The 23,036-nt window shown below is 44.0% G+C and overlaps 1 protein-coding gene and 1 long non-coding RNA gene across 6 annotated transcripts in view; one reads left to right on the forward strand and one right to left on the reverse strand.

The window, feature by feature from the left end:
* Positions 1–16,768, reverse strand: part of XDH (xanthine dehydrogenase) — a 153,223-nt gene extending 136,455 nt beyond the window's left edge. The window contains exon 1 of one of the 3 annotated variants that reach the window (XM_029593031.1): positions 16,678–16,768. Coding sequence is in view for 1 of the 3 variants with exons in the window: in XM_029593030.1 (XP_029448890.1) it covers positions 2,421–2,474 (54 nt within the window). In the remaining 2 variants the exon portion in view is untranslated. Of the gene's footprint in view, positions 1–2,420; positions 2,650–16,677 lie in introns of those variants that run through there. The other 2 variants (XM_029593030.1, XM_029593032.1) reach the window with 2 other exon arrangements.
* LOC115086746 lies at positions 1,103–18,921 on the forward strand. Of its 3 annotated transcripts, XR_003855327.1 has the most exons (4): positions 11,320–11,436; positions 15,908–16,003; positions 16,565–16,846; positions 17,465–18,921. It is a non-coding gene; the product is annotated as an uncharacterized LOC115086746 (long non-coding RNA). The 3 variants fall into 3 exon arrangements; XR_003855328.1 differs by lacking the exons at positions 11,320–11,436; positions 17,465–18,921 and adding an exon at positions 1,103–1,184 and having other exon boundaries at positions 16,565–16,860; XR_003855326.1 differs by lacking the exon at positions 17,465–18,921 and having other exon boundaries at positions 16,565–16,860.
* Positions 18,922–23,036: the final 4,115 nt, after the last annotated feature.

Consider the following 23,036-nt stretch of genomic DNA (forward strand, 5'->3'; position numbering starts at 1 on the left):
ACAGGTTAGAGGAGAGAGAGACATCTGGAAGGGCAGGGGTTGAGAGTTAGGAGAGAGAAAGACAGGCTGGAAATTAAGGGGATTAAGTGAGAAGGAGAGAGAAACAGGCTGGAAGGTGGAGCGCTTAGGGGAGAAAGGCAGGCTGGAAAGCAGAGAGATTGGGAGAAAGAATAAGAGATTGAAAATGGAGAAGGGTTAGGAGAGAGGCTGGATGGGGGTAGGAGATAAAGAGGGGCTGGGGGTAAGCCAAGAGAAAGCAAGAAGCCAGGAGGGTAATGGAAAGGGAGAGATGGGGGGGAGGAGGAGAAAAAGGCTGAGAAGAGTGGGAGAGAGAGAGAAGGGGAGGCTGGAAAGCAGGGGAAAAGGGAGAGCAAGGGCTGGTAAGGGGAGCGAGGAGGACAGGCTGGTGAGGAGGAACTCGGGGACCAGAGATCGAGGCCGGGAGAGTGCTGGAAGTGAATATTACCAATCTATACCAGAATTAAATCGTGCAACTCTTTGAGCAATAATTTTTTTTCTGCACTGTAGTTTAAATTGTCAGTCAAAGACGGTGACTGTGTTGTGGTGTTTTGCTAAAGAAACGTCTGTGCCAGAGAAGCTGTAAAAGTGTTCACTGACGTACCTCCCCCCCTCCACGCACCCCAAAAATGTACCCGGCCTTGATCAATAGGTGGCAGACAGGAACCTTTCATTTCTTTTTTTATTTGTTGCCCCAGGAAACAAAGCAGTTACAGCTGATTAGTGGATTCTGTTGGACTTCCACGCTGCATCGCCCTCAGGAAGAGATATAAATTTACAAATACCTAGAAAAGGAAGGAGTCACAGGGCTCTTTTAGACGATTCACGTTTATTTAATATTTATGAGTCGCCTACACCAAGGCCCTAGAGGAGATGCAAATTAAATCGTAATCACAAGCAGCGAAACAGAACACGTGGAATGAAAACAGATTAATACGTGCAAAGTAAAACATTAAACAGGGAGGGAAGTTAAGGTTTTAATGTTCAGGTTTTAAGAACAACCTTTAAACTTTAAAAAGTTAAAATATGACTTTTCTAACAGAAATTGGTCTTTTTTTTTTTCCCCCACGTAGTCCCTCCCATTCCTGCAAAGACCTAACCATGGGCCATTCTATGCCCTTTCACTGGACAGTGACAGTAACAGCCCTAGAGTTAACACAACACAGGTAAGACAGAAAGGTAATTGGCTGGGCTAGTGATTAGTTATAAGGAAACAGCGCCTTGTAATTAGTGCACTGGTTAGTGGTTAGTAGTAGTACTTCATTGCACAACGCACTCAGGGCTTCCAAGTTTATCATAGCAATAACAGTTGTGATAATTATGATGAACCGCTTGCAGGGTCTCTCAAGAGTAAACAGGGCTCCCCTGGAGAGTTCCCTTCCCAAGCCTGACTTTGGCTCTTGAGGCCGGCCGGGACCTGGGATGCTGCAGAAGCAGCACTAATAGCCCTCAAGGAAGGGAGGGGAGCCCTGGACAGACTCAGGCTCACACAGCTTACCAGGATCTGAGTCTCTGAATTTTTGCAGAGATGGCGGGGGTTAGATGGGTGGTGGGAAACTTGGGCTCCCAGTAGGAGCCAGTTCTAATTGTGCTGGGAGCCCAAAAGGAGAGGAAGGAAGCTGGCCGGCCAAACGAAAAAAAACCAAAAAACCCCAAAAACCCATTTCAATCAAAAATCTGGAGAAAGTCAGGCGCACACAACGGAAAGAGGACTGAGTTTATAGCCTGCAAGATGCGAAGTGTAAAAGAGAAGCCAATCAGTGTTAACAGGTGATCGGCAGGAGCAGCCACCGAATCGGAAAGCTGCCAAGTAACATACAGAAACATAGGAAATGACGGCAGAAGAGGACCAGTCCATCCAGTCTGCCCAGCAGGCTTAAGGTAGCACCAGTCGTGCCATACAGGGCTAGGTGGGAAAATTCATGGCCAAAGCAAACCTGACAGAGAGAAGGATTCTTCCCTGGGCAATAAAAAAAAAAAAGTGCAATGCCCATCTCCCAAGACAAAAATGTTTGAGTTCGAACAAGTGAAAATATGGAACTTCAAGCTGCTTTGCTAACTTTTCAGCCTCTGTGTCCTTCCTTTTTGTTTTGAACTGACCGATCACCTTACGACCGGTGACTCCGTCGCCCTGCGCCTTTCGCGTGGAAATTCCACCGTCGAGCCCTACGGCACGCAAGTTTCCCCGAAGGGGCACATTCCGCCACATTACTCACAAAACTATTCGGGGACTGAGCGCCTTACGCTGTGCAGGCCCTTCCCACCATTGCACTTAGCGCTGCTCACGCTACTGAGGACAGCACGTTAGGATGCGGTAATGGAAGAGAAATCTCTATAAGCAATACAGCACCAACATGAAGCGAGCCAGCACTCAAAAGGGAGAACAGCGGGGCCAGCCGTACCTTTCTGCCATTCACGAAGAAGACCAGCTCGTCCCTGCTCATTTCTGACATCATTGGCAGACCTGCGGATGTTACCGGAATAGCAGCTCCAAAAAAAACCTGCCCTGGGTGCTGTGCAATATTAATAAGGACCCGGGGAGAGGAGCCGCTCGGTTTTGTGTGAGATCGGTGACTTTCTCACAGCCTAGGAATCTGGAAAATGATAAATTCCCACTCTGACTTTCAGCCCAGGGCTCTGGTTTCCACCTATAAGAGAATGGGAGCCATGATCCACCCCTGCTTGGGGGTGTCGGAGCAAAGGGCAGTAAACAGCCAGTGCTATCATGGCACTGGCACCGTGCCCATCCGTTCTAGGAATCTTCTTCTGGCCCCTCCCCACAAAACAACATTGTCCGGACACAGCCCAGAATAAGAATGAAGGCCAGGTAGGAGAGTTACACCCCCCTCTGCACCGTTGTGTGTGAACAAAATAAAATGCTTTGCAAGGCACCTGGTTCATGACACTCTTCAAGAAGTGTAAAACAAATTTTGCTGCAGAGCAGAAAATAAAATTTGATGGCTGTGAAGCCCGGGTGTCTTCTTTTCTCTCTCTCTCTCTTGATCCCGCAGGGGCTGCTGAAGGCAATCTGCTGCCTGAAGTAAGGAAAGAGATAGCGCACCCCGAGGACTAGCGCAGGTCAAATCAGCGTGAGCGCAAAAAAAAAAAAAAAAAAGGGGGCAGTTCCCTTTGGTGTCTAAGCCCTTTTGGCTATTTGAACTGTTGAGGAAAGGGCGCTGCAGGGTCAGAATTGCCAGAGGAGTGGCAGACAGAGTGCTAAAGATAATTCTATGAGGCTAGCAACCCTCTCACACTCCCAGGAACCCTACAGCCTTCCTCCCATCCTTCCCCCCGGGGAAGTGGGCGATGGGTGGATGGTGTGAGTCTGTGGGTAACGCATTCAGGGCCGATGCAAGGCAAACCTTAAAGCCTTGCGCCCACCCCAGCCCTCCCCTTGCACAATTAAAAATGAAGCAACAGGAGAAAGGACAAAGTCTTCTGAGGTAAAAACATCACTTACAACTTGTATTTTATATTTATATGCATCAACTAGAAAACCCTGCAAAAAACCAAAAAATGACACTTGGAACTCATATAGTATTAGGCTTATTGTAAGGTGTGTTAAGGAGAGCTTGGACCTCAGAAAGTCATAAGTAAACTGAATTACAAATTACAATATAGCAAGACTCCCATATCAAAACAGGACTAATTGCCAGCACTCAAACAACCCTATCTATGAAAAGGCAACTCTATAAATATTACACCAGGCCCTAAAACACCACTACACCGCCTGTTGGTAAAACAGAACAAGCCAGGCTGCTTTAGATCCCTACACAGAAACTACAAGCTAGCAGAATATCTTACCTCAGTTATAATTACAGAACACAGGCAGACCCTCACCAAATACAGAAAAAAGAAACCATAAAGTATAAATAGAAATGTACAGACAAAAACTGAACTGGAAACTGCAACAAGCCAGATGTTGAATGCAGTGCAACAATGGAGAAACAGAAACATCACCATTCCTCATAAAATATCAAACAATACAATTCAGAAATATAAAACATAAATCATAATAGTAAAAACATACTAAAAAGAGAATATTTCAAAACAGCTGACAAACAGAACATTTGATAATTAAAATTAAACTCATGTAAAAAATATCTTTAAAGTTCCCAAAAATCAATAAAATGTTTAAAAATAGCAGACATTATATAACATGCAATAATTAAATTAATAAAGATAAAAAATTCCCTGGGAACTTTTGATTTCTGGTCATCCTGAGATTGTCATGAATTAGTGGGTGGAGGGGTACTGCATACAGACTTTGACTTCTCTCTTTCTCATATATACACACCAGCACATATGTTCATCCTAACACACAGACACTCACTCGCGCACACTTTCTCCCATGCTCACACACACACACTTTTCTCTTCCTCTGTAATGCACAAGCTGCTGCAGCCTCCACCTCTCACTCACTCATCCCTTCCCTCTCACTCAACCCTCACCATTCACCCCTTTCCTTTCCTTTCCTTCCTCTCCACTCACCCCACTTCCCTCACATCTCCTCCCTCTCACTCACACCTCTCTCCCTTCCCCTTCCCCCACGTCCCTTCTCTCTCACTCACACCCTCCCCCTTCCTCTCTCCTTCCCCTCCCTCTCACTTACACCTCCCCTCCCTTTTCTTTCCCTTTCACTTAGCTCAGCTTCCCTGCACTTCTCTTCCGTTCTCACTAAAAGGGGAGGGAAGGGAAGGGAAGGGGGCTAAGGTGAGCTGATAGAAGGCAACGCCCGGCCTGGCCTCTTCCTCCAGCCCATATGAGAACACCTCGGGCATGTCATCGTGTTGCTGCAGTTCTTTTCTTGTGCTTGCGGGGATGGGAACCCTACAGGCACATCAGCAAGACTGCGCCACCGTGATTCTTCTCGTGTGCCGGCAGGGGGTGGGAACCCCATGGGCATATCAAGACCACGCCGCCGTGGTACTTTTCTTCTGCCCACGGGGGTAGGAACCACGCAAGATGTCTGTTTGGTGATAACAGCATTATGATTTTACTCAGCCAGCATGGACATTCTATCTAGTCGAAAACATTATCATTTTGAGGAGTGGTTTTCCGACTCCACCACCGTGGAGATTTTTTTCCTTTTAAGATCACTGCTTCTGGCATTCAACCCTTTGAATCAACTGATGTAGGCGTTTTGTGCACTTATATTATCTGATATTTGAAATTCCACATCTAGTTGAGATATTGGAGGCATGTCCACTTTAGCATTTATCTTTTCACACTGAAGTCACCCTGTCAGAACCTTTAATAGCAAAACGCTGACAGCGTCGGTTATGTTTTATGAACAGAGAACTGTCTGGAAGGCTACTGAAGCTAAGTTTTTTTCTGATTTAGTATGTAGCTAACAGAGTCATTCATCAAAATGCGTTTAGGGCGTTATCGCGGGCATTAGGGCATCGCACAATGCGTATGCAAATTCCGAAAATGTAGTCAAAGGGGAGGAGTTTACGAAAATGAGGGGTATTTAATGTTTGGACCCAGCTTCCAGAAGGTTGCTATAGTAAATCTTGCCACTAGAAGAAACTGTCCCACCAAAGCCCTATGTTTAACTGGAACTAGGGACCCTTGCCATCTTCCCAGTGCCACTCGAACAGGGAAACCAAGAATATCCACAATTTGTTGAGTAACGTGCATCCAAAAACAGCTAGCTATTGGGCAGAACCACCGCCTGTGAATGTATGTGCCTATCTGGCCACATCCCCTCTAGTGTGGTGTGCAGAGGTCCATATGCATTTCCAAGTCTCAGGAGGGAGAGAGAGAGAGAGACTCTTTGTAAGGCACTCATATTAGTCAACTTTTTATACCACTATAGAAGGGTCATTTGGTAACTCGAGGTGAGGTTTTGGTGGTGGTCTAGGGTTTGGGGACCAAACAGAGTATTGGTGCTTGCAAGTTAAAGATATAGCAGACATTGAAATGTTACAATATGACCTTAAGAATGAGCACTCCAAATATCTTGCCATCTGAGGCCTCTACCATGATTATCTAGTGGGCACTTCAACATTAAGGTACACAAATATGACAAAATACCATTTTTTATGTGTGCTGTACTTATATGATATGGAAGAGATTTCCTTTGAAGTGTTTTCTGTTGTATGCCTGAAAATATTAAAATAAAGAGTTTTAAAAAAATCTGATATTTATTGCCACTAAAAGCAGTTTGAAAGCGGTGCCTAAGTCTGTCTCCACACTATCACCTGTCAAACCTGATTCACAGAAATCCACAGTGCATTCTGAAGCTAATCTACTTCAGCAAACACCAGAGACAGAATGGCACCATGTACACTCTTTCCTAAACAGCTTGTGCATTTTTGTATCTCATGCCTGCCCAGTCTGCTGTCGTACCCTGCTTCTTGTAGACCTGCATTTCTTCCAGCCCCAGCCAACACTAAAATGTCTTCGAAATCAGCACCTGCAAAATTGAATCCTGCTGCTGAATCCAGTCCTGCTGTTGCTCCTAAGTCGCTGTCCCAGTTTTAGAGCCCCAGTCCAGCTTTGGGGGTCTCCAATCAGTCAGCTGCTCCGAGCTCGGTGTCTGGGAGCCCTCCCATGGGACCTCCGTTGAGCAGTCATTGGACAGCTTGCCGGACGAAGGTTCATCGGCAGCCTTCCCTGACTCCAAGGCATCTTTTAACTCCAGAGCTTCTCCAGGCACCTCCTCAATCTGGGGTTTCAACGGTCAACACAGAGAATGGTGTTCATGTTCGGTCGCAGTCAGATGATATCATACCAGCGATGAGAGCCACTTGGGCCGAGGGGCTGATCGTTGAGGGAGGCTTCTGAATCTGCAATTCTAGCTGCTTCTGCTATCTTGCCCACTTTGGAGAGTGTTTCAAATACTTGGTATTTTCTGTTTGTTCTGCTAAGCTCTCTAATATTACCTTGAATATTATTTGGGAAGCAATTATGAATTTTTCCTCTGAAGTGGCCCAGTTTGTCTTTTAACATCAAGATTTATCAATGGCTGAACACAGTATACAAGAACAAATATCTTTGTTTTCACAGAAAGTGGAACAAAGTGAATCCAAAGAGAAAGCTTTGCAAGACTCGGTTGGGGTTATCTCCAGGGGTCATCTTTATTTGCAAAATAAAATGGAAAACCTAAAAAAGGTTTTTCTTGGACATAATATTCGAATTATTAATTTTCCAAGAAAGAGACTTGTTTCTCCAATGGAAATGCTTCGTAGATATTTTCTTGAGACTCTAAAAGTTTCTGAAAATTTCTCCCCCCTTTCGGAGGCTTATTATTTGGCAACTATTCAAAGGTCTCCTCAAGAGAAGGGGGAAATTCAAGCTCTTCCTGATATGTCTCATTTGTCTTCTTTCCCGGAACAACCATCAGACAAAGGAATAGAGATTTCTACACTTAAGGGTAAATTTTAAAAGCTTGGTGTGCGCCAAAGCTGGGAGATACGCATGGCTCTCGGGCTGGCGTTCACTGCGTGGATATTAAAAAGCGCGCGAGAATCTCCTGGTACTTGCACAAAACATTTTTGGGAAAAAAAAGGAGAGGGGAATGGGCATGGTCTGGGTGGGGTGTGGGTGTTCTGGGATTTTACCATTAAAACATGCATAATTACGCGCACAAGCGCGCGCCGGAGTCCCTATCCGCGCATCTTTACTTCTGCTATGGATGGCGTGTAACTAGAATAATAAAACAACCGAGGCTAGTTAGCGAGGTTTGAAGGGTTGGGGCTAAAAGGGAGACGGGTTAATTAATAGGGTTAGGAAGTCCTAGCCTTGCCCTGGGCGAACTGGAAACGGACTGGGGAAACTGAAAATTGCATTGGCGTGCATGCCTAGCAAAATCCCCCCACTTACGCGGTAAAGACGGCATTTGCGCACACATGTACGTGTATACTGCCAATTTTATATCACGTGCACATATGTATGTGTATGTTATGGAGTGGCTGCATCCATTGCTGCGAGCTGGTATACATGCGTACATGTGCGCCCGCGCGGCTGTCCCTTTGTGACTTTTGCTATTGATTTAGACCGAGATTTCATTTTGAATATTTGTTTTTCCGTAATAGGGAAGTTCCCTTTCTAGGATTAAAAGTTTGGATGTTTCCTGATGTTTCTAAGTCAACTCAAGTTACAAGGAAGAGATTGTTATTGTTGAGACCTGCTGTCATTTCGGTTATATTTCTCTTGTAAATGTGTTGCTAAATTTAAGGGGATAAAATATGTCTAGTGATCCCTCTCAATTTACTTTTTTCCTTAATGATAAGCGTGCGCAGACTATTGCTCCATCTACCGTGAATCCAGAAATTAATATCCTCCCGGCAGATACAGGCGCAGTACAATTTGGAAGATCTCTTCTCCACGTTCAGCTACATTTTCTTCTATAATTTTTTCTTTTGATTTTGGGCTTGGTAATCCTCTATCATTTGTGGACTGAAGAGGATATGAGAGATTTAAGTATTTTATTTTCTTAAATTGTTTTTCCTTTTTTTTTTTTATTTCTTATCCCTACATGTTGTTCCAAACAAGTGTTGCTCGGATGTAATGATAAAAATGCAATCAATAAATATATATTGTAGAAAAGTTATGTTGGTTCAACAGAGGGTTGCTCAGTTTAGATAAAAATAAAATGGAATGAAGAAACACGGTGGCTGTAACTAAAGAGCGAGACACCCTGTGAGTGAGGGACTCATTTAGCATGGACACCAGGAAGTGGGATCACGGCTCAAAGGGGCCCAGGCTTGAGAAGAGCTTATTTTGGATGTTGTCAATAAGATAGTGCTTGCACAACAATCAGAGAGTCCATTGCCAGTAATAAGAGTGGGAAGACAGAGGCAAGGGGTGGGTGAGCTATGAGCCATTTGGCCCCTCCTTCCATATATTTCTCACTGCCGCCCAGAGGTGCCCGTGCTCTCCCCAGGCTAGCCAAAAGCAGCCCATCCTGGCCCAACATGGGGGTAGCCAATCGGGGAGGGTGAATGCCGGGGGCTGATGGCAATCCTTGCCCAGGGTCCCACATGGAGCATACAAGACTATTACTGTCCCATTTATCTTCTCCCTTACAGTAGCAAGATGGGAAACCGGATTCAGGTTATTAACTTGAAAATGTATTGGTGCTAATGTTTCATCTTTTGGCCTTAGGGCTCAGGACAATAATGGTATTTTTCTTCCTCACTCTTTCCTTAGAGGATTTAAGGAAACAGTAGGATGCCGGCACAAGAGAAAAGGGTCCACCGTGGTGCAGAGCTGAGGGAGGCCAACCTGCTGGTGAACCCTGAAGTGTGAGCCATAGGGAGAAGAAAAAAAAAAAAGAGACAGAGCTGCCACAGCAATCCCAATGGCACAAACGGCAGTGAAAGCACAGGCCTAATACCCCAAGGTAGGTATTAGGCCTGTGCCTAATACCCCAAGGTGGAGCAGACTGCCAGAGAACCAGCACTGTACAAAAATGGCGCTCCCAGAATACAAGAGCGTCACAAGAGAAAGGGCGTTCTCCATAGCAGGGCCTATATTATGGAATTCCCTCCCAAATGTCCTAAGGCAAATCTCGGACGTAAAAGATTTTAAAAAATCTTTAAAAACTTATCTATTCAAAGAAGCATTCGTAGCTATGAGCAAATAACTTAACTTACAGATCATCATTAGAAATCACTTACACTGGAATTTTCTCATCTAGGTTTTCGTATTCTTCGATTTTTCTGGCTGCTCCTTGATTTCTTTTAGTAATTCAAGTATAGGGAACATAGAGTGTAGTTTTTACAAGTATAAGGAATTATTATGCAAATTGTATTTCTCTCTTACTGATTTTTATTTTATCTTATTTTATTTTGTTATTTATAGTTTATTTTACTTTATATGTTAGTTTATATTTTTACAATATTTTATTTTAATTTTACAAAATATATTTATATTATTTTCTGATTGATTTTATTTTGAAATTATTGTAAACCGTCTTGTTCAATCTTGTATTGTTAAAGAAGGTATAAAAATGGCATAAATAAATAAATAAAGAGCACTGCAAAATTAAAAACAGATCCAGTAACTATAACTGAAGTCCACAGGCATCCACATTTACTGTCCTTAATCATAGGGGAGCAGCTAAGCAAAAGAATACCAGAAAGGCTGCACCATTAATTTATGGCCAGGATGATGAGATCCTGCACCCCCCCCACCCCCCCCGAAAAAAGAGTCCTTGAGAAATGGAAGAAGTGATAGATGAAGACATCAACTGAGGCAAGGAGAAAAAATGTGGAGCCTCATGGGAGACTAAAAAAGCCAAGGACTGTTTTGGTTAGAATCTGACCCTCTAATCTACCACCTATAAACCCATCAGAGTGAAAGGGAGTAGACCAAAACCTGAGAGACGTAAAAATGCCTCAAGCCATCCAGGAGCTCAGTCAGAGTTCAACTCCCAGTCAACCTGTTCCAGCCTGCAATCCAAAAATGATTAGACCAGAAGGAGAGCATCTGACTGACCTGGGAGCCAGATCCTAGCTTCTCCTCTCCAATAGGCAACAACTGAACCCAGTCCCAAGTAGCCAGAGCTTCCCAAGAGGTAGGGCAGGTGGGGGGAAATGAAACAGTGCCCTGGGCAAAGGGTGCTTTCAGCACTTCCTTTACCTTATGGGCTGGTGTGCTTGCATTCTCACAGACCAACTAAAAATGGTGACATAGCACCCCCTCCTCACATGGCACCCAGGGCAGCCACCGTTCTTGCCCATCCCTTGCAACGGTCCCGCCAGCAGATCACTGGAGGAAGTCTGGAGATTTGCTGGAGCACCTGCTTCTACTTGTCTAACCTACCTGGGGTCAGCTCCCTTGAAAGATATTTAATTTGTTAGTTATAATTTATTTCTGGCATAAAGCTCTCAACTAGAGACTATTTAACTTCGTGCTGAGGTGAAGAACCAGCCACAGGTGACTAGATGCCCTTATGGACTTTGTCTGCAAGTTATCATTTTGTCTTATATTCGTGTTTATTTCCTGCTGTCAAACTACTTCATCAGCAACTATTCTGCTGACATCTAGCCTAGACATACATAGCAAGTCACCCCTATGCCGTGAGAGTCTCCTGCATCAGATGACAATTGTATGAGAAGTTCCTGGATCCTGGGTAAAAGGGAAGCATTTCCTGGACTCAGAAAACAGGAAGTTAGACAGTGTATGTGGCCTGGGGGAGCTGGCGGGGCCTGCCTGTATGATCCTAATTAATAAGGCATTTGTTGGAGCTTAAATAACTTCTGAAGTGCCCGTGTCTCCTCCATAGCTGAGCAGGAAGTGTGGTTGGCAGACAGTCCAAAAGCTATTTAAACAGGATGCATTGTGAGTTTCCAGATGGATGAGAAGAGGCTGTCAGGACTAAAGGAGCTGAGGGAGATATGGAGTTGAGGAGATGCAGAGAGAGGAGGAGGCAAAAGAGGAGAGGTGCAGGAAGAAGAGGAAAAGGTAAATGGAGACAGAGAGAGAAAGGAGGAGGTAAAGGAAAGAGAGAGAGAGAGAGATTCAGAGGAAGAGGCCAAAGAGGACAAGAACAGTAGAGGAAAGCATGCAGGGAGCTGTGCTTCTGCCCACGTAACTTCAGAGTCAGCCAGAGGAAGAAGTAATCTGCATGTACTGAGCTCAATAGCCTTTAGGGCCCTCAATGAGGAGTTAAAATCAGACGTTGATCTTCAGGCAGTCGGGTCTCACGCCACACCTGGATTTGTCAAATTGTTAAGCTTACCACCTCTGGCTATTTTCATACCATGGTGGCTGCAGTTGGAGGGATGGAGCAAAGCACTCTCTCCAGATGTTTTCCACCAGGTACTGCAAGCTCTTCATAGACAAAGTGGGATATTTACTCAGTCTCCCAATCAGAGGCAACAGTGGAAGAACCTCAAGCAGGATTTCTACAGCATCATCGACCAAGAAAATGTGATGGGGATTTTATTTAAGACCAGGTTAGGGGTCTTTTGTTTGTTATATATCCCTCCAGGGGCATCAGTTGTAGAAATGTAGGCCGTAATGACGATGGTTACTGCTTTAAATTTGAGATTTAAATAGTCAATGGTTTTAGGGGATTTTAATTTGCATTTTGAGTTGACTCGATTTCAGTGGTGCAGGTCCATTAGGGACTATTTGGAAGCAGCTGGCTTAGATCAGTTGATTAACAGTGCAACTCATGGTGCAGGGCACATCGTGGATTTGGTATTAATTTCAGAAGAACGGAGATCAAAGGATATGATTTCTGTGGAAGCCGTTATTGAGGTTCCATGGTCTGACCATTCCCTGATTTTGCTTCGGGTATGCTTGGGGAAGCAGATAAGACAAAATGTACTACCGCATTTAAAATCCAGGAATCAACAGATGTTGACAGGATGTTATATAAATGGAATGATAATTGCGATTCCATTATTTTAAATGCACCAGATGAGGCAGTTGATTGGTGGAATACCACCATTAAGGGTATTTATGAGGAATGTGCATCTGCGAAAGCAGTAATTAAGAGTTAGGGAACATAGGGCTCTCTGGTTTTCTACTGGGCTACTGGTAAAACAGAAGGAATTAAGAAAGGCATAAGACCAAAACAAATGAGCAAAAAAAGAAATGTAATGATGTTTTCAAAGAGTACAGAGTACTACAGGAGACTAGGAAAATAAACTATTATAAAGCCAAGTTTAGTAGATCTTTAAATAAGAACATAAGAAATTGTCATGCTGGATCAGATCAAGGGTCCATCAAGCCCAGCATCCTGTTTCCAACAGAGGCCAAACCAGGCCACAAGAACCTGGCAAGTATCCAAACCCTAAGAAGATCCCATGCTACTGATGCAATTAATAGCAGTGGCTAAGCTATTCCCTAAGTAAACTTGATTAATAGCCATTAATGGACTTCTCCTCCAAGAACCTATCCAAACCTTTTTTGAACCCAGCTACACTAACTGCACTAACCACATCTTCTGGCAACAAATTCCAGAGCTTTATTGTGCATTGAGTGAAAAATAATTTTCTCCGATTAGTCCTAAATGTGCTACTTGCTAACTTCATGGAATGCCCCCTAGTCCTTCTATTATTCGAAAGTGTAAATAACCGAGTCACATCTACTCATTCAAGACCTCTCATGATCTTAAAGACCTCTATCATATCCCCCCTCAGCCATCTCTTCTCCAAGCTGAACAGCCCTAACCTCTTCAGCCTTTCCTCATAGGGGAGCTGGTTCCATCCCCTTTATCATTTTGGTTGCCCTCATCTGTACCTTCTCCATCGCAACTATATCTTTTTTGAGATGCGGCCCTTGGAATTGTTTGTGGTGATAAAAGATCTGACATCACCACCAAAAGAAACGAAGTTTGAGGGAGCTAGACCAACAAGTGATGTGCTGGCCAGGAAAAACGGTGCGGTAAGAGCACAGGTGGAGGATAAAAAGGCTAATAGAATGACCAAGAATAATTGTGCTCAGGTGGTGGCCAATACTTGTTGGAGCTCTTTTGTTCTATTGAATGAAACTGGATTACAGAATATGGTTTCCGATATTCGGAAGACTTCTAATTATCAAGATCCATGTCCTTTTTTGCTTATCTCAAATAAACGTTCTTTTTTACAGCATGGCTTGTTGGATATTTTGAACCTTTCAGTAAGGATTGGGGTGATGCCCATTAGGTTGAAAGAGGCTTTAGTAACGCCGATTGCAAAGAATCCATCGATGCCTTGTAATAATTTGGCTAACTTTTGAATTTTTAATTTGCTCTCTCTGGCCAAGCTTCTGGAAAAGTGGGTTTTGAACCAGCTGGAGGATTTTGCCATTATGGCTAATGTATCTGATGGGGAACAATGTGGGTTTAGAAAGGCTTGTGGCACTGAGACACTATTGCTTTCTCTACTGGATATTTATCATTCAGTAGAGACTAAGAAATCAGGTATTTTAGTCCAGTTGGTCTTAGCCTCAACTTCTGATACAGTCTGTCATGCCAAGTTATTAGCAAGGCTCCAGGATTATGGAGTGACAGGAACTGTCTTGCAATGGTTTCGTTCTTTCTTAAGTTTTAGGAAACAGAGGGTATGTCAAAAGAACGATGTGTCTGATATGTACCCTTTGGATATTAGAGTCCCTCAGGGCTCCTTGTTTGTTCAATCTTTTCTTAAGTCCTTTGGGCAGAGTGATATTAAATATGGGATTGGTATACAAGTGTTATGCAGATGATGTACAAGTATTTTTTCCAAGTGAAGTCCCGGGGGAAGTGCAAGTGGTCACGCTCCAATGCTGCTTAGCTACTATTAACGACTGAATGTTAAGACAATGGTTTGCTGTTAAATGGGGGAAAGACCACTATTTTGTGGGTGGGTAATAAATAGTTGTAACCTCCTCCTTGTATTCAGTATTATTTATTTATTTAGTTAGTTAGTTCTTTTCTATACCAACATTCATGACATAAGTCATATGAGTTGCATATATCTATGGAAATATGGAACTTGGAAGTTACTTTGGATTACTGTCTAACCCTTAAAGCACAGGTGTCTAAGGTAGCAAAGCTGGCCTTTTATAGCTTGAAATTAGTAAGGCCTCTAAGAAATAGTCTGGATATTGAGGATTTTAGAACAATTGCACAAGCATAGGTGTTAACTTATATTGACTACTGCTATGATTTATACCACAGGTTGCCAGCTAAACTTTTAAGGGTTTTACAGCTGGTGCAGAATGCAGCAGTCCAGGTTATTTTCAACTTATCGTGGGGCATTTCTGTTAAACAGTTTTTGAAAAAGCTTCACTGGTTGCCAATTAATGCTATAGTACAGTTTAAAATTGCTAACTACAATGCATAGAGCCGTTTATGAGGAGTCACATAAATTAAGAAATAAGATTTCTACTTATGATTGTTAAACAGAATAGCAGTATATTAATCTAATAAATAAATAAATGTGCCCAAATGAGAATTGTGATCCTCAAGTCAGGGGCTTCTGGCAATTCCATCAGTGTCGGAATATCGGATGCATACAAGAGCCAGGGCATTTTCTATTGCTGCACCGGGCATGTGGAATAGACTACCAGTGGCAATCAGGGGTGAATCAGAAAATGATTGAAAGCAGAACGGAATGGAGGCAGGGTGTGCGATTTTGCGTAGCTGCGCATATCTTATAAAATCCGGCGTACTTTTGTTTGCGCTGGTTGCACGAACAAAAGTACGCATGCGCGTACTTTTTTAAGATCTACCTCTTAGGGAATTACAATTCAGAATCTTACATGGGATGATTTTTTGACCCTCAACGTGCGTTCTGGGCAGGCATTGCTGACCATGGGAAACAAGCTTTCCCGGACTCCAGCTAATGTCCTTCAACTTCAAGTTCTATAACACAACCAGCTCATTTAACTGTTCGTTGTAAATATTTAAAATGCTATTAACCTTTTCTTTTTCCTTCCTCTCCCAGTTTAAGCATCCCTGTTTTTTGTAACTGCTTTCTTCCGCACTACAGTTCCAGTTTGTTTTCTCTTTCTATGCACCACCGTTTTAATGTAAACCAGCATGATGTGATTTTATCATGAATGCCGGTATATAAAAACCTTAAATAAATAAATAAATAAATAAATAAAATGTGGGCATCGGATGGTCACCCTGGTCCTTGGGTTGTGGGAATGTCCTGAAGTGCAGCATTTTGGGCATAAAGTTTGCACATTGATGGGGGATTGGTGGCAGGAATTACTGAATGGTTCAGCTGCTATGTGTGTATTGGGTGTTGACCCAGATGTTGAGGGGCTGAGTAAAGAGGGGAGGGTATTTTTTTTTTTATAAAGGCTGTATGGTGGATAAGAAATGTATGTACTAAAATGGTTGGAAGGGGATTCTCCATCAGAAGCTATGTGGCATAAGAAACTAGTGGAACCATTGTGTTTAGAATCACAATCTGTTGTATTAAGACCTCCTTCCTATCTTTGTATTTTCAAGATTTGGCAGCCTTTTGTGAATACCTTGTCTGGGGAGGTTCGTCTTATTATTGATCGGAGATGTGCCCTGCTTTGAATAGCAGTTCCCTATGTATAGGTAAATACTTTCTTTGTACTGTATTAAGCTACACCAAATTAAGGTCTGTACTCTCCCCTTTTCACTTGTTGGGCTGTGCTTGCTATTCTTGTCCTACCTTGCATGGTTAGAAGGTGGGAGGGTGGGGGGAGGGGAGTGGTTAAGGTTTGCTGACGTTGGGTACCCTCTGTTTGTCTGATGTTTTCTGGATGCTTGATTATTGTCTGTACCTGTAATGCTGTTAATCTATTGCTAAAAGTTAATAAAAACATTATGCAAAAAAAAAAAAAAGAATTCATTATCGCATGCCCAGAACTGGTGTATTGTATTTATAGAATGGTCAGTTTTAGGAAAGGAGAATTTTCAACTGTTTTACAAGCAATTGTGCAGAGTAATATCCAAGACAAATACTAGGTTCTGGACATGCAATCTTTTCTATGCAATTGCAACTCTTTCTCTAAACGTATTGCTTTATAAAACTGACTGTGACTTAATTATTCAGAGTGCACATTGCTCTTTTGTTGAACTTTAGACTTCTTGAAACCAATGCCTCTAACTTGGGTATTTTCCTCTGCAATGCAGGAGGATGTTAGCATCGTTCTCCGCAGCCTGGCAGAGATTTCACCAATGGCAGGATGTAACACCACATATCTAGAGTGGAAGAGATCAAGAATGTCAACAATAGGCAAACTCACCCTTCACACCTTAGGGAACTCTTTGCAGATAACGGCACCTGGACTGGAACAGAAGAAGCCAGAAAGCAGCTGATAGCTGAACCTTTCATGAAGCATTTACTTATTTTCATTAAAGTGTAAACTTTGTATGTCACTAGCTGGGTCTGATGCTGAAATAACCTACTGAAAGGTGAATTTTAAAAGCCTGAGACGTGCATTAATTAAGGGATGCATGAATAAGTCGGGATCACGCAGAGCGGATTTTGAGAAAGGGGCGGGGAGTGGGTGTGGTCTGAGAGGGGCATGGGCATTTTGGGCATGAACCAGCGATGTGCGCATAAATACTTCTGCGATCTGGCGCACACAGACACCCCGCTGCCGCGTAACTTTACTTCTGCTATGGATGAAGCATACGCTAAAAAATAAAGAAAATTAGGAAGATCTTCAGGGTTTTAAGGGTCAGGGCTAACTTTGGGGGAGTGAATGCAATCAAACTGGGGGGGGGGGAGGGTGATGGAGGACCTCTCTCTTAACTGGGCGAACTGGGGACGAACTGGTAAAACTGTGAATGGCATCGGCACGCTCTTTTAAAATTCCCAAATTTATGTGGTAGAAGTGACATTTGTGCGCCCATGCGCATGACCACTTAAAACGACACACGTGCACACGGCCAGGCTGTTTTATAGCACGCATGCATATACGCGCATATGTTATAAATCAGCCGTGTCCCTTGGTGCGCCCGCGTGCTGGTTTGAAAGTTACCATCTTGAGGCTGAGTTTTGATTTTCTATATCTCTATTTTCCTAAGATCTGATGTTCCTGCAGCTGAGCAGACAAAGGCCAACCAGCCTGGAAGCCCCAGCAGCGCTGCTGACACAATTCCTTTTCATAGCCCAGGCCAAATATTTTTATGTAGTTTTTTTATTTTTGAGAAATTGTCCTCAACCGTTTGTCCATTTGTATTTTAAAACTTAAAATGTAGGTGAAAATATAAAGAATTTGTATATCCTTTTTGGGTAAATTAACTAAAATCAAGTTCAAATTTTCACTTCAGTTTTATCCAGGACTAATACAGCTACTAGAAGTGTTCCATAGAAAGCACACATGGAAAGCAGTAATACTTACCCTGTACAAATATTAATGCATCAGTTTTGTATTTCCCTCAGAATCCCCCTGACCTCTGATAGGTCCGTATCGGTGATGATGTCACAGATATTTTGTGTGAAGTGATTTGTGATGCAGGTCACGCCCTGAACTTCCACACAAGCGCCACCCTCAGGGCTTTCAGAAAACTGCAGTGGGGGACAACTTAAAAAAAAAGAAAAAAACCCTGTAAAACAACAACATAGCAGTTAATGTGTAACTGGAATAGGGTGAGTGCTTTTGATCACTGCATGTGCTTTTTAAATATTGTGCAATATGCAGAGGGTACACCTTGTGTGCTTAGGAAGGGCACAAACTTTCTAACGAGAGGCTGCATCAGTCCAAATTTTGCTCCACTGTATTCGAGCACTAATAGAAAGCAATAAAAGGAATTTGAAAAATAACCAAAAAGCAAAACAAGATGTCAAGGCATGAGAGTGGATCTGTTGAAGAAGGCCAGGGTTGTCTTTGGAATAAATACTGCATGCAGATCTGCTCTTTGGAAGGATAAGAAGAGGGATGTGGCAATATTGTTTTTCTGGCCTGGCAGGCTTTGGCTCCGGCTGAATCAGAAAGTGCCTCTGGTGGCTTCATTCGCCTGGGACTTTTCATCTATTTTTATCACCTCCCATCTCAACTAGCCCCAGTCATTGCAGCAACAGTCCAGTAACCCACAGCCGTGCACCGGGGCTTCTCACGGACTCCTGCCTTCTTAGACCCTAAATCCAGCCACTAGGGGCCGCCATTGCGCAACAAACAGCTGAGACTCTGCCACTCGAGGACTGTGAATGCTGCCTCCGCCGCACTCCCAGCCCTGGTCACCCCAGGGAGCAAAGAACCTGACCTGGGGATCAAACGCAGGTCTGACAGATATTTTTAATCACGCACCAACATTCCTGCTGACGTGAATTTATCTCAGTCTCTTATTACACCAGCTCAAAGATGGGCTCTGAATCAAGGACTTTCTTTTTGTTCCGACCAATGTGTATAATCCTCCTGACTGTTGGGTGTCATTATTCCAGTTTATTAGGAAACATCACATTAAATTATATTTTGGAGCTTAGATGGGGGTGGGGAGGGGGCACTAGGTTTGTTGATTATAAAAAGGGCCATCTTCTTGGAGACCCCCTGTATCACTGTATATTTCTACTTCTAAAGATAGTGTATTGCACGATTTCTCAGAGATGGCATGCTTGCAGAGGAAGACCTATTACAATCTTAATACAGAACACAACAAAAAAAGCCCTGGTCGTGAAACCGGCAGCCAAGGGTGGAACTGTAGTGGTGCCAGATAAAGCTGATTATATACAAGGAATTTTAAGTCAATTACAAGATACCTGGTTTTATAAAAATACCAGAAGGTGGTCCCCTAGTGAATATCCAAGAAAGTATCCGTAATATTTTAAAAGAAGCTGATAAATTGGGATTGTTTACCATGAAGGAGAAGGGTTTTTTTTTAGGTTAAGCATCCTTGTTCTTTGGTGTTTTATGATTTACCAAAAATTCATAAATCTATAAATAACCCTTCTTTGAACCCTATAGTTTCTAGTAAACGTTCAGTTTTAGAACCCTTAGCAAAGTTTTTGGACTGTTTTCTTCAGGACGCTGTTTGGGTTTTACATTTAGGGTACATTGGCCATGTTACAGAAACTTGACAGTATTGATAAGCTGCCTGGTGATGGTCAGTAATATGGACATTTCATCACTTTACACTAACATTCCACACCAAGTGATGCTAGGCACAACCGATAGGATAGTGACAAATAGACCAGCGCCCTGTGAGTACATAGTGAGTTCCTGGCACAACTGAAGAAGTCGTGTTGCAATCTAATTATTTTTTGTTTGGATAAGACTATTATCTCCAGCCCTGTCGGATAGCCATGGGATCATCATTTGCCCTAACTTGGCTAACCTACATGTAGGTCATTTTGAAAAACAATATATTTATTCATCCCAATTGTTGAGGGCGTAGACACTTGGGCTGAGGTAGAGTTGGCGCAACCCGCAGGGAGGAGCCCTGCAGGTCCCCATCATCGGCTGGTGGAGCTGGCTGTGACAGAGACCCAACTGGAGCTTCACCTATACCAGCCCTCATTCCCCTTAGGTTGCGACCTCAGGTGCCAGGGCTGGCAGGACTTAGGCGCAGGCCTCTGCTGTAGAGGTGAAGATCCGTCAAGGCAGATGAGTCGTAAACCAGGGTCCGGGGCAGGAGGAATACAAGCGGAGTTGGAGTCAGCAGTGGTCAATGGCAGGCAGAGTTCAATCAGAGTCAGGGTCCAAGCAGTGGTCAGTGGCAGGCAAAGTTCAATCAAAGTCAAGCAGCAAGCCAAAATCAAAACCAGAGATCCATCCGAGTGGAATGCAAGGCGGAGAGGCAGGCAGAAAGGCGAAGAACAGCACAGGTGGGCAGGTTGGTTAGGGGAAGGGAAGTTAGGGTAGGGGGAAGGTCATGGGCATCGGCGCGCACAGGGTGCACAAGTGTGCACCCCCTTGCGCGCGCCGAGCCCTAGGGGAGCCCCAATGGCTTTCCCTGTTCACTCCGAAATCGAAGCGGCCTCGGAGGGAACTTTCCTTCCGCCCCCCAGCCCTACCTAACCCCCCCCCCCCCCAATACCTTTGTTTTGCAAGTTGTGCCTGCCTCTGGGCAGGCGTAGGTTGCGCGCACTGGCCGAGTGCCCGCGCGCGATCCTCTGGCCTCGAGGCCATACTGAGGTCTCTGGCCACGCCCATGCCCCAGACCACCCACGCCCCACCCCTTTTTTCAAGCCCCAGGACATACGCATGTCCCGGGGCTTGCGCGCGTCGCCAGGCCTATGCATAATAGGCTCGGCGGGCATAGGGCTTTTAAAATCTGCCCCAGCATGCATGGTGTTGTAAGGGTTATTTTTACCTCCGAAGAATGTGCTTTGAATGTTCTTGTTCATATAAAATATTACAATTAAAAATTATGCAACTGCGGAGGGGCAGAAGGGAGAAGATGGAACCAGCTGGGAACATACTGGGATTTCATTTTGAAATTCCTGTGGGCGCGTCATGGTGTTGACTTTGCACCTGCTATAAAGCTGTCCTCCAGATTTTCAAAGAGAAACTTTGTGGACGGTTTCCCAGCCTCTTACATTAGGTACATTGGATACGGCTGATGATACTGAATCCTCTGATCTATCCCTATTGCTCATGCCCATTATGCCAACATTAGAAATGTAAGTAATTTAAATATAGTGAACAATATCTGATGTGTGTATGAATATTTTCTTCTGTGAAACTTCTGATAGTTGTAAGCATTCGTATGTATGGAATTTTGTAGTTTGCCCAGAATTATAAATAAGAGCGGGTTATACATTTTTATAAATAAATAAGCTCACGGCCCCAGGATTCCCGTATTGGTTCAGACAGAGCAGGAAACTATTAGGAGCAGGAGGACACGGACGGGTCAAAATCAAAGCCCCTCTACGTTTAACAGTCTGCCAGCTGGTGGCGTTGTAAGCTGCTGCCAGGGTGAGGACGCGTTTCTTCACTTGGCCACGGGTGCCAAATGGCCTGGCTGCGGCTCCGTACCAAGGGAAGTAACAGAATGGGCTACATTTTCAGTAAGGAGGCTACTAAAGTACAAGTGGACTCTGCAGCTCGAAGGAAGCCACCTGGTGTTCAAACATTAACCCCTCCCCCCTGTGTTTAGCGATCAGGTTGTCAGCATGCACCTTACATCATCTCTAAAGAGGACATAAGGCACGTCTGTGTGCATTTTGTTTAACATTAGAAGCCCGCGTGCAGTTTTCTCGCCCCCGACACGCCCCTTTTTTTGATGCGCGCACTGCAGTAACAGCAGCTGGCAGAAAAATCCAAAGCCGGATTCAACCACTTTACCAGCAGGCCCCGCTCTCACCCACGTTGTGCCCGACCAAGCTTTGAAAATTCCTCCTGCTATGTAAAATCTGCACTGAAGGCAGGCCCCCTTTAAGTTTAGAAGGAAACCCCGTACAGACCACAAATAATGTTTCTGAAATGAGATCTGCTAAGGAGATCTCTTCCCTCCCCCATTTGGAAGAACTTGGTGAGAGTTGTCTCAGCCATAACTCCTCGGATCCTTCATGAGAAAACAAAAAAAAAAAAATCACAAAGTGATGCTTCAGTATGGGGTGGCCATGAGGGCTGGCAAGAGCTACACCCATGCTGCCCTTAAGGCATTGCGGCTGGCTCCATGCCTTCTGATCAGGCTGGTCCAGTCACCCTAAGCCCATGCAGGTAATGGGGTAAAACAAGACTGGATCAGCCTGATCGGCAGAAAGGGAGCCAAGTTAACAACCCTAGCTGCCTCCGTCTCATAAGGGAGAGGTTGAGCCAGTCCTGGTTTCCATGGAAGAAAGAAAAAAAAAAAAGTTGTAGCTTAAAATCTACAGCAGGGTAAAAGCAGGACTGGCTTAGCCTGCCTCTTAGAACAGAGGTCCCTAAACTGGGGTCCTCGAGGTTTCCACAGTGAACATGCAGGAGATAAACCTGCATACAACGGAGGCAGTGCAGGCGAACAGATCTCATTCGTATTCCTTGTGGAAATCCTGAAAACCCGACTGGGTGGCGGCCCTCAAGGATCTCTGCCTTAGATTGTCGGTGACCCTAGACGACCTCCATCTCCTACCAAGAACAAAAGAACCCCAGGACTGTGATGGAAGGCGAGGCAAAGCTTGTGGGGCTGAGGAAAAAAAACCCAAAACAAAACACTGAGAAATATGTAATTTATCAACCCCAAAATTATGGCTGATTAATCTCAGCAGAGACGAAATCCAACAGAACAAGCCTCCCCTCTCCTGTACAGTTCAACAGACGAACAGAGGCTGTAATGCGTGTTTTCTGTTCCCTTCCAGTAAACAAGATTAACTTGTTTTTTGTTCAGGAGCTGCCCTGTTTTTTTGCAGCCAATTTTGACTTTCACCAGCAAAAATATTTTTACAGAAACTAAGCAGATCATTCAAATCCTCCATGCCTGTTCTACTGTTTATTTAATTTCGGGGAATATTCTTATGGGAGAACCCTTTTAGAAATCACATCTTTAGTATTTCGAGGTTTTTAAAGTTCCCTCTACACCTTAAGTAAATCAGAGGGTGCTGCACTGCTGATCACCATCTGAAACACACCCTCCTTCCCAATACATACACACCAGGAAATCATCACAGTAATAAATCAGAGGGTGCTGCACTGCTGATCACCATCTGAAAAACACCCTCCTTCCCAATACACACACA

Source organism: Rhinatrema bivittatum, chromosome 3 (genome assembly GCF_901001135.1).
Source record: "Rhinatrema bivittatum chromosome 3, aRhiBiv1.1, whole genome shotgun sequence".
NCBI lineage: Eukaryota > Metazoa > Chordata > Amphibia > Gymnophiona > Rhinatrematidae > Rhinatrema > Rhinatrema bivittatum.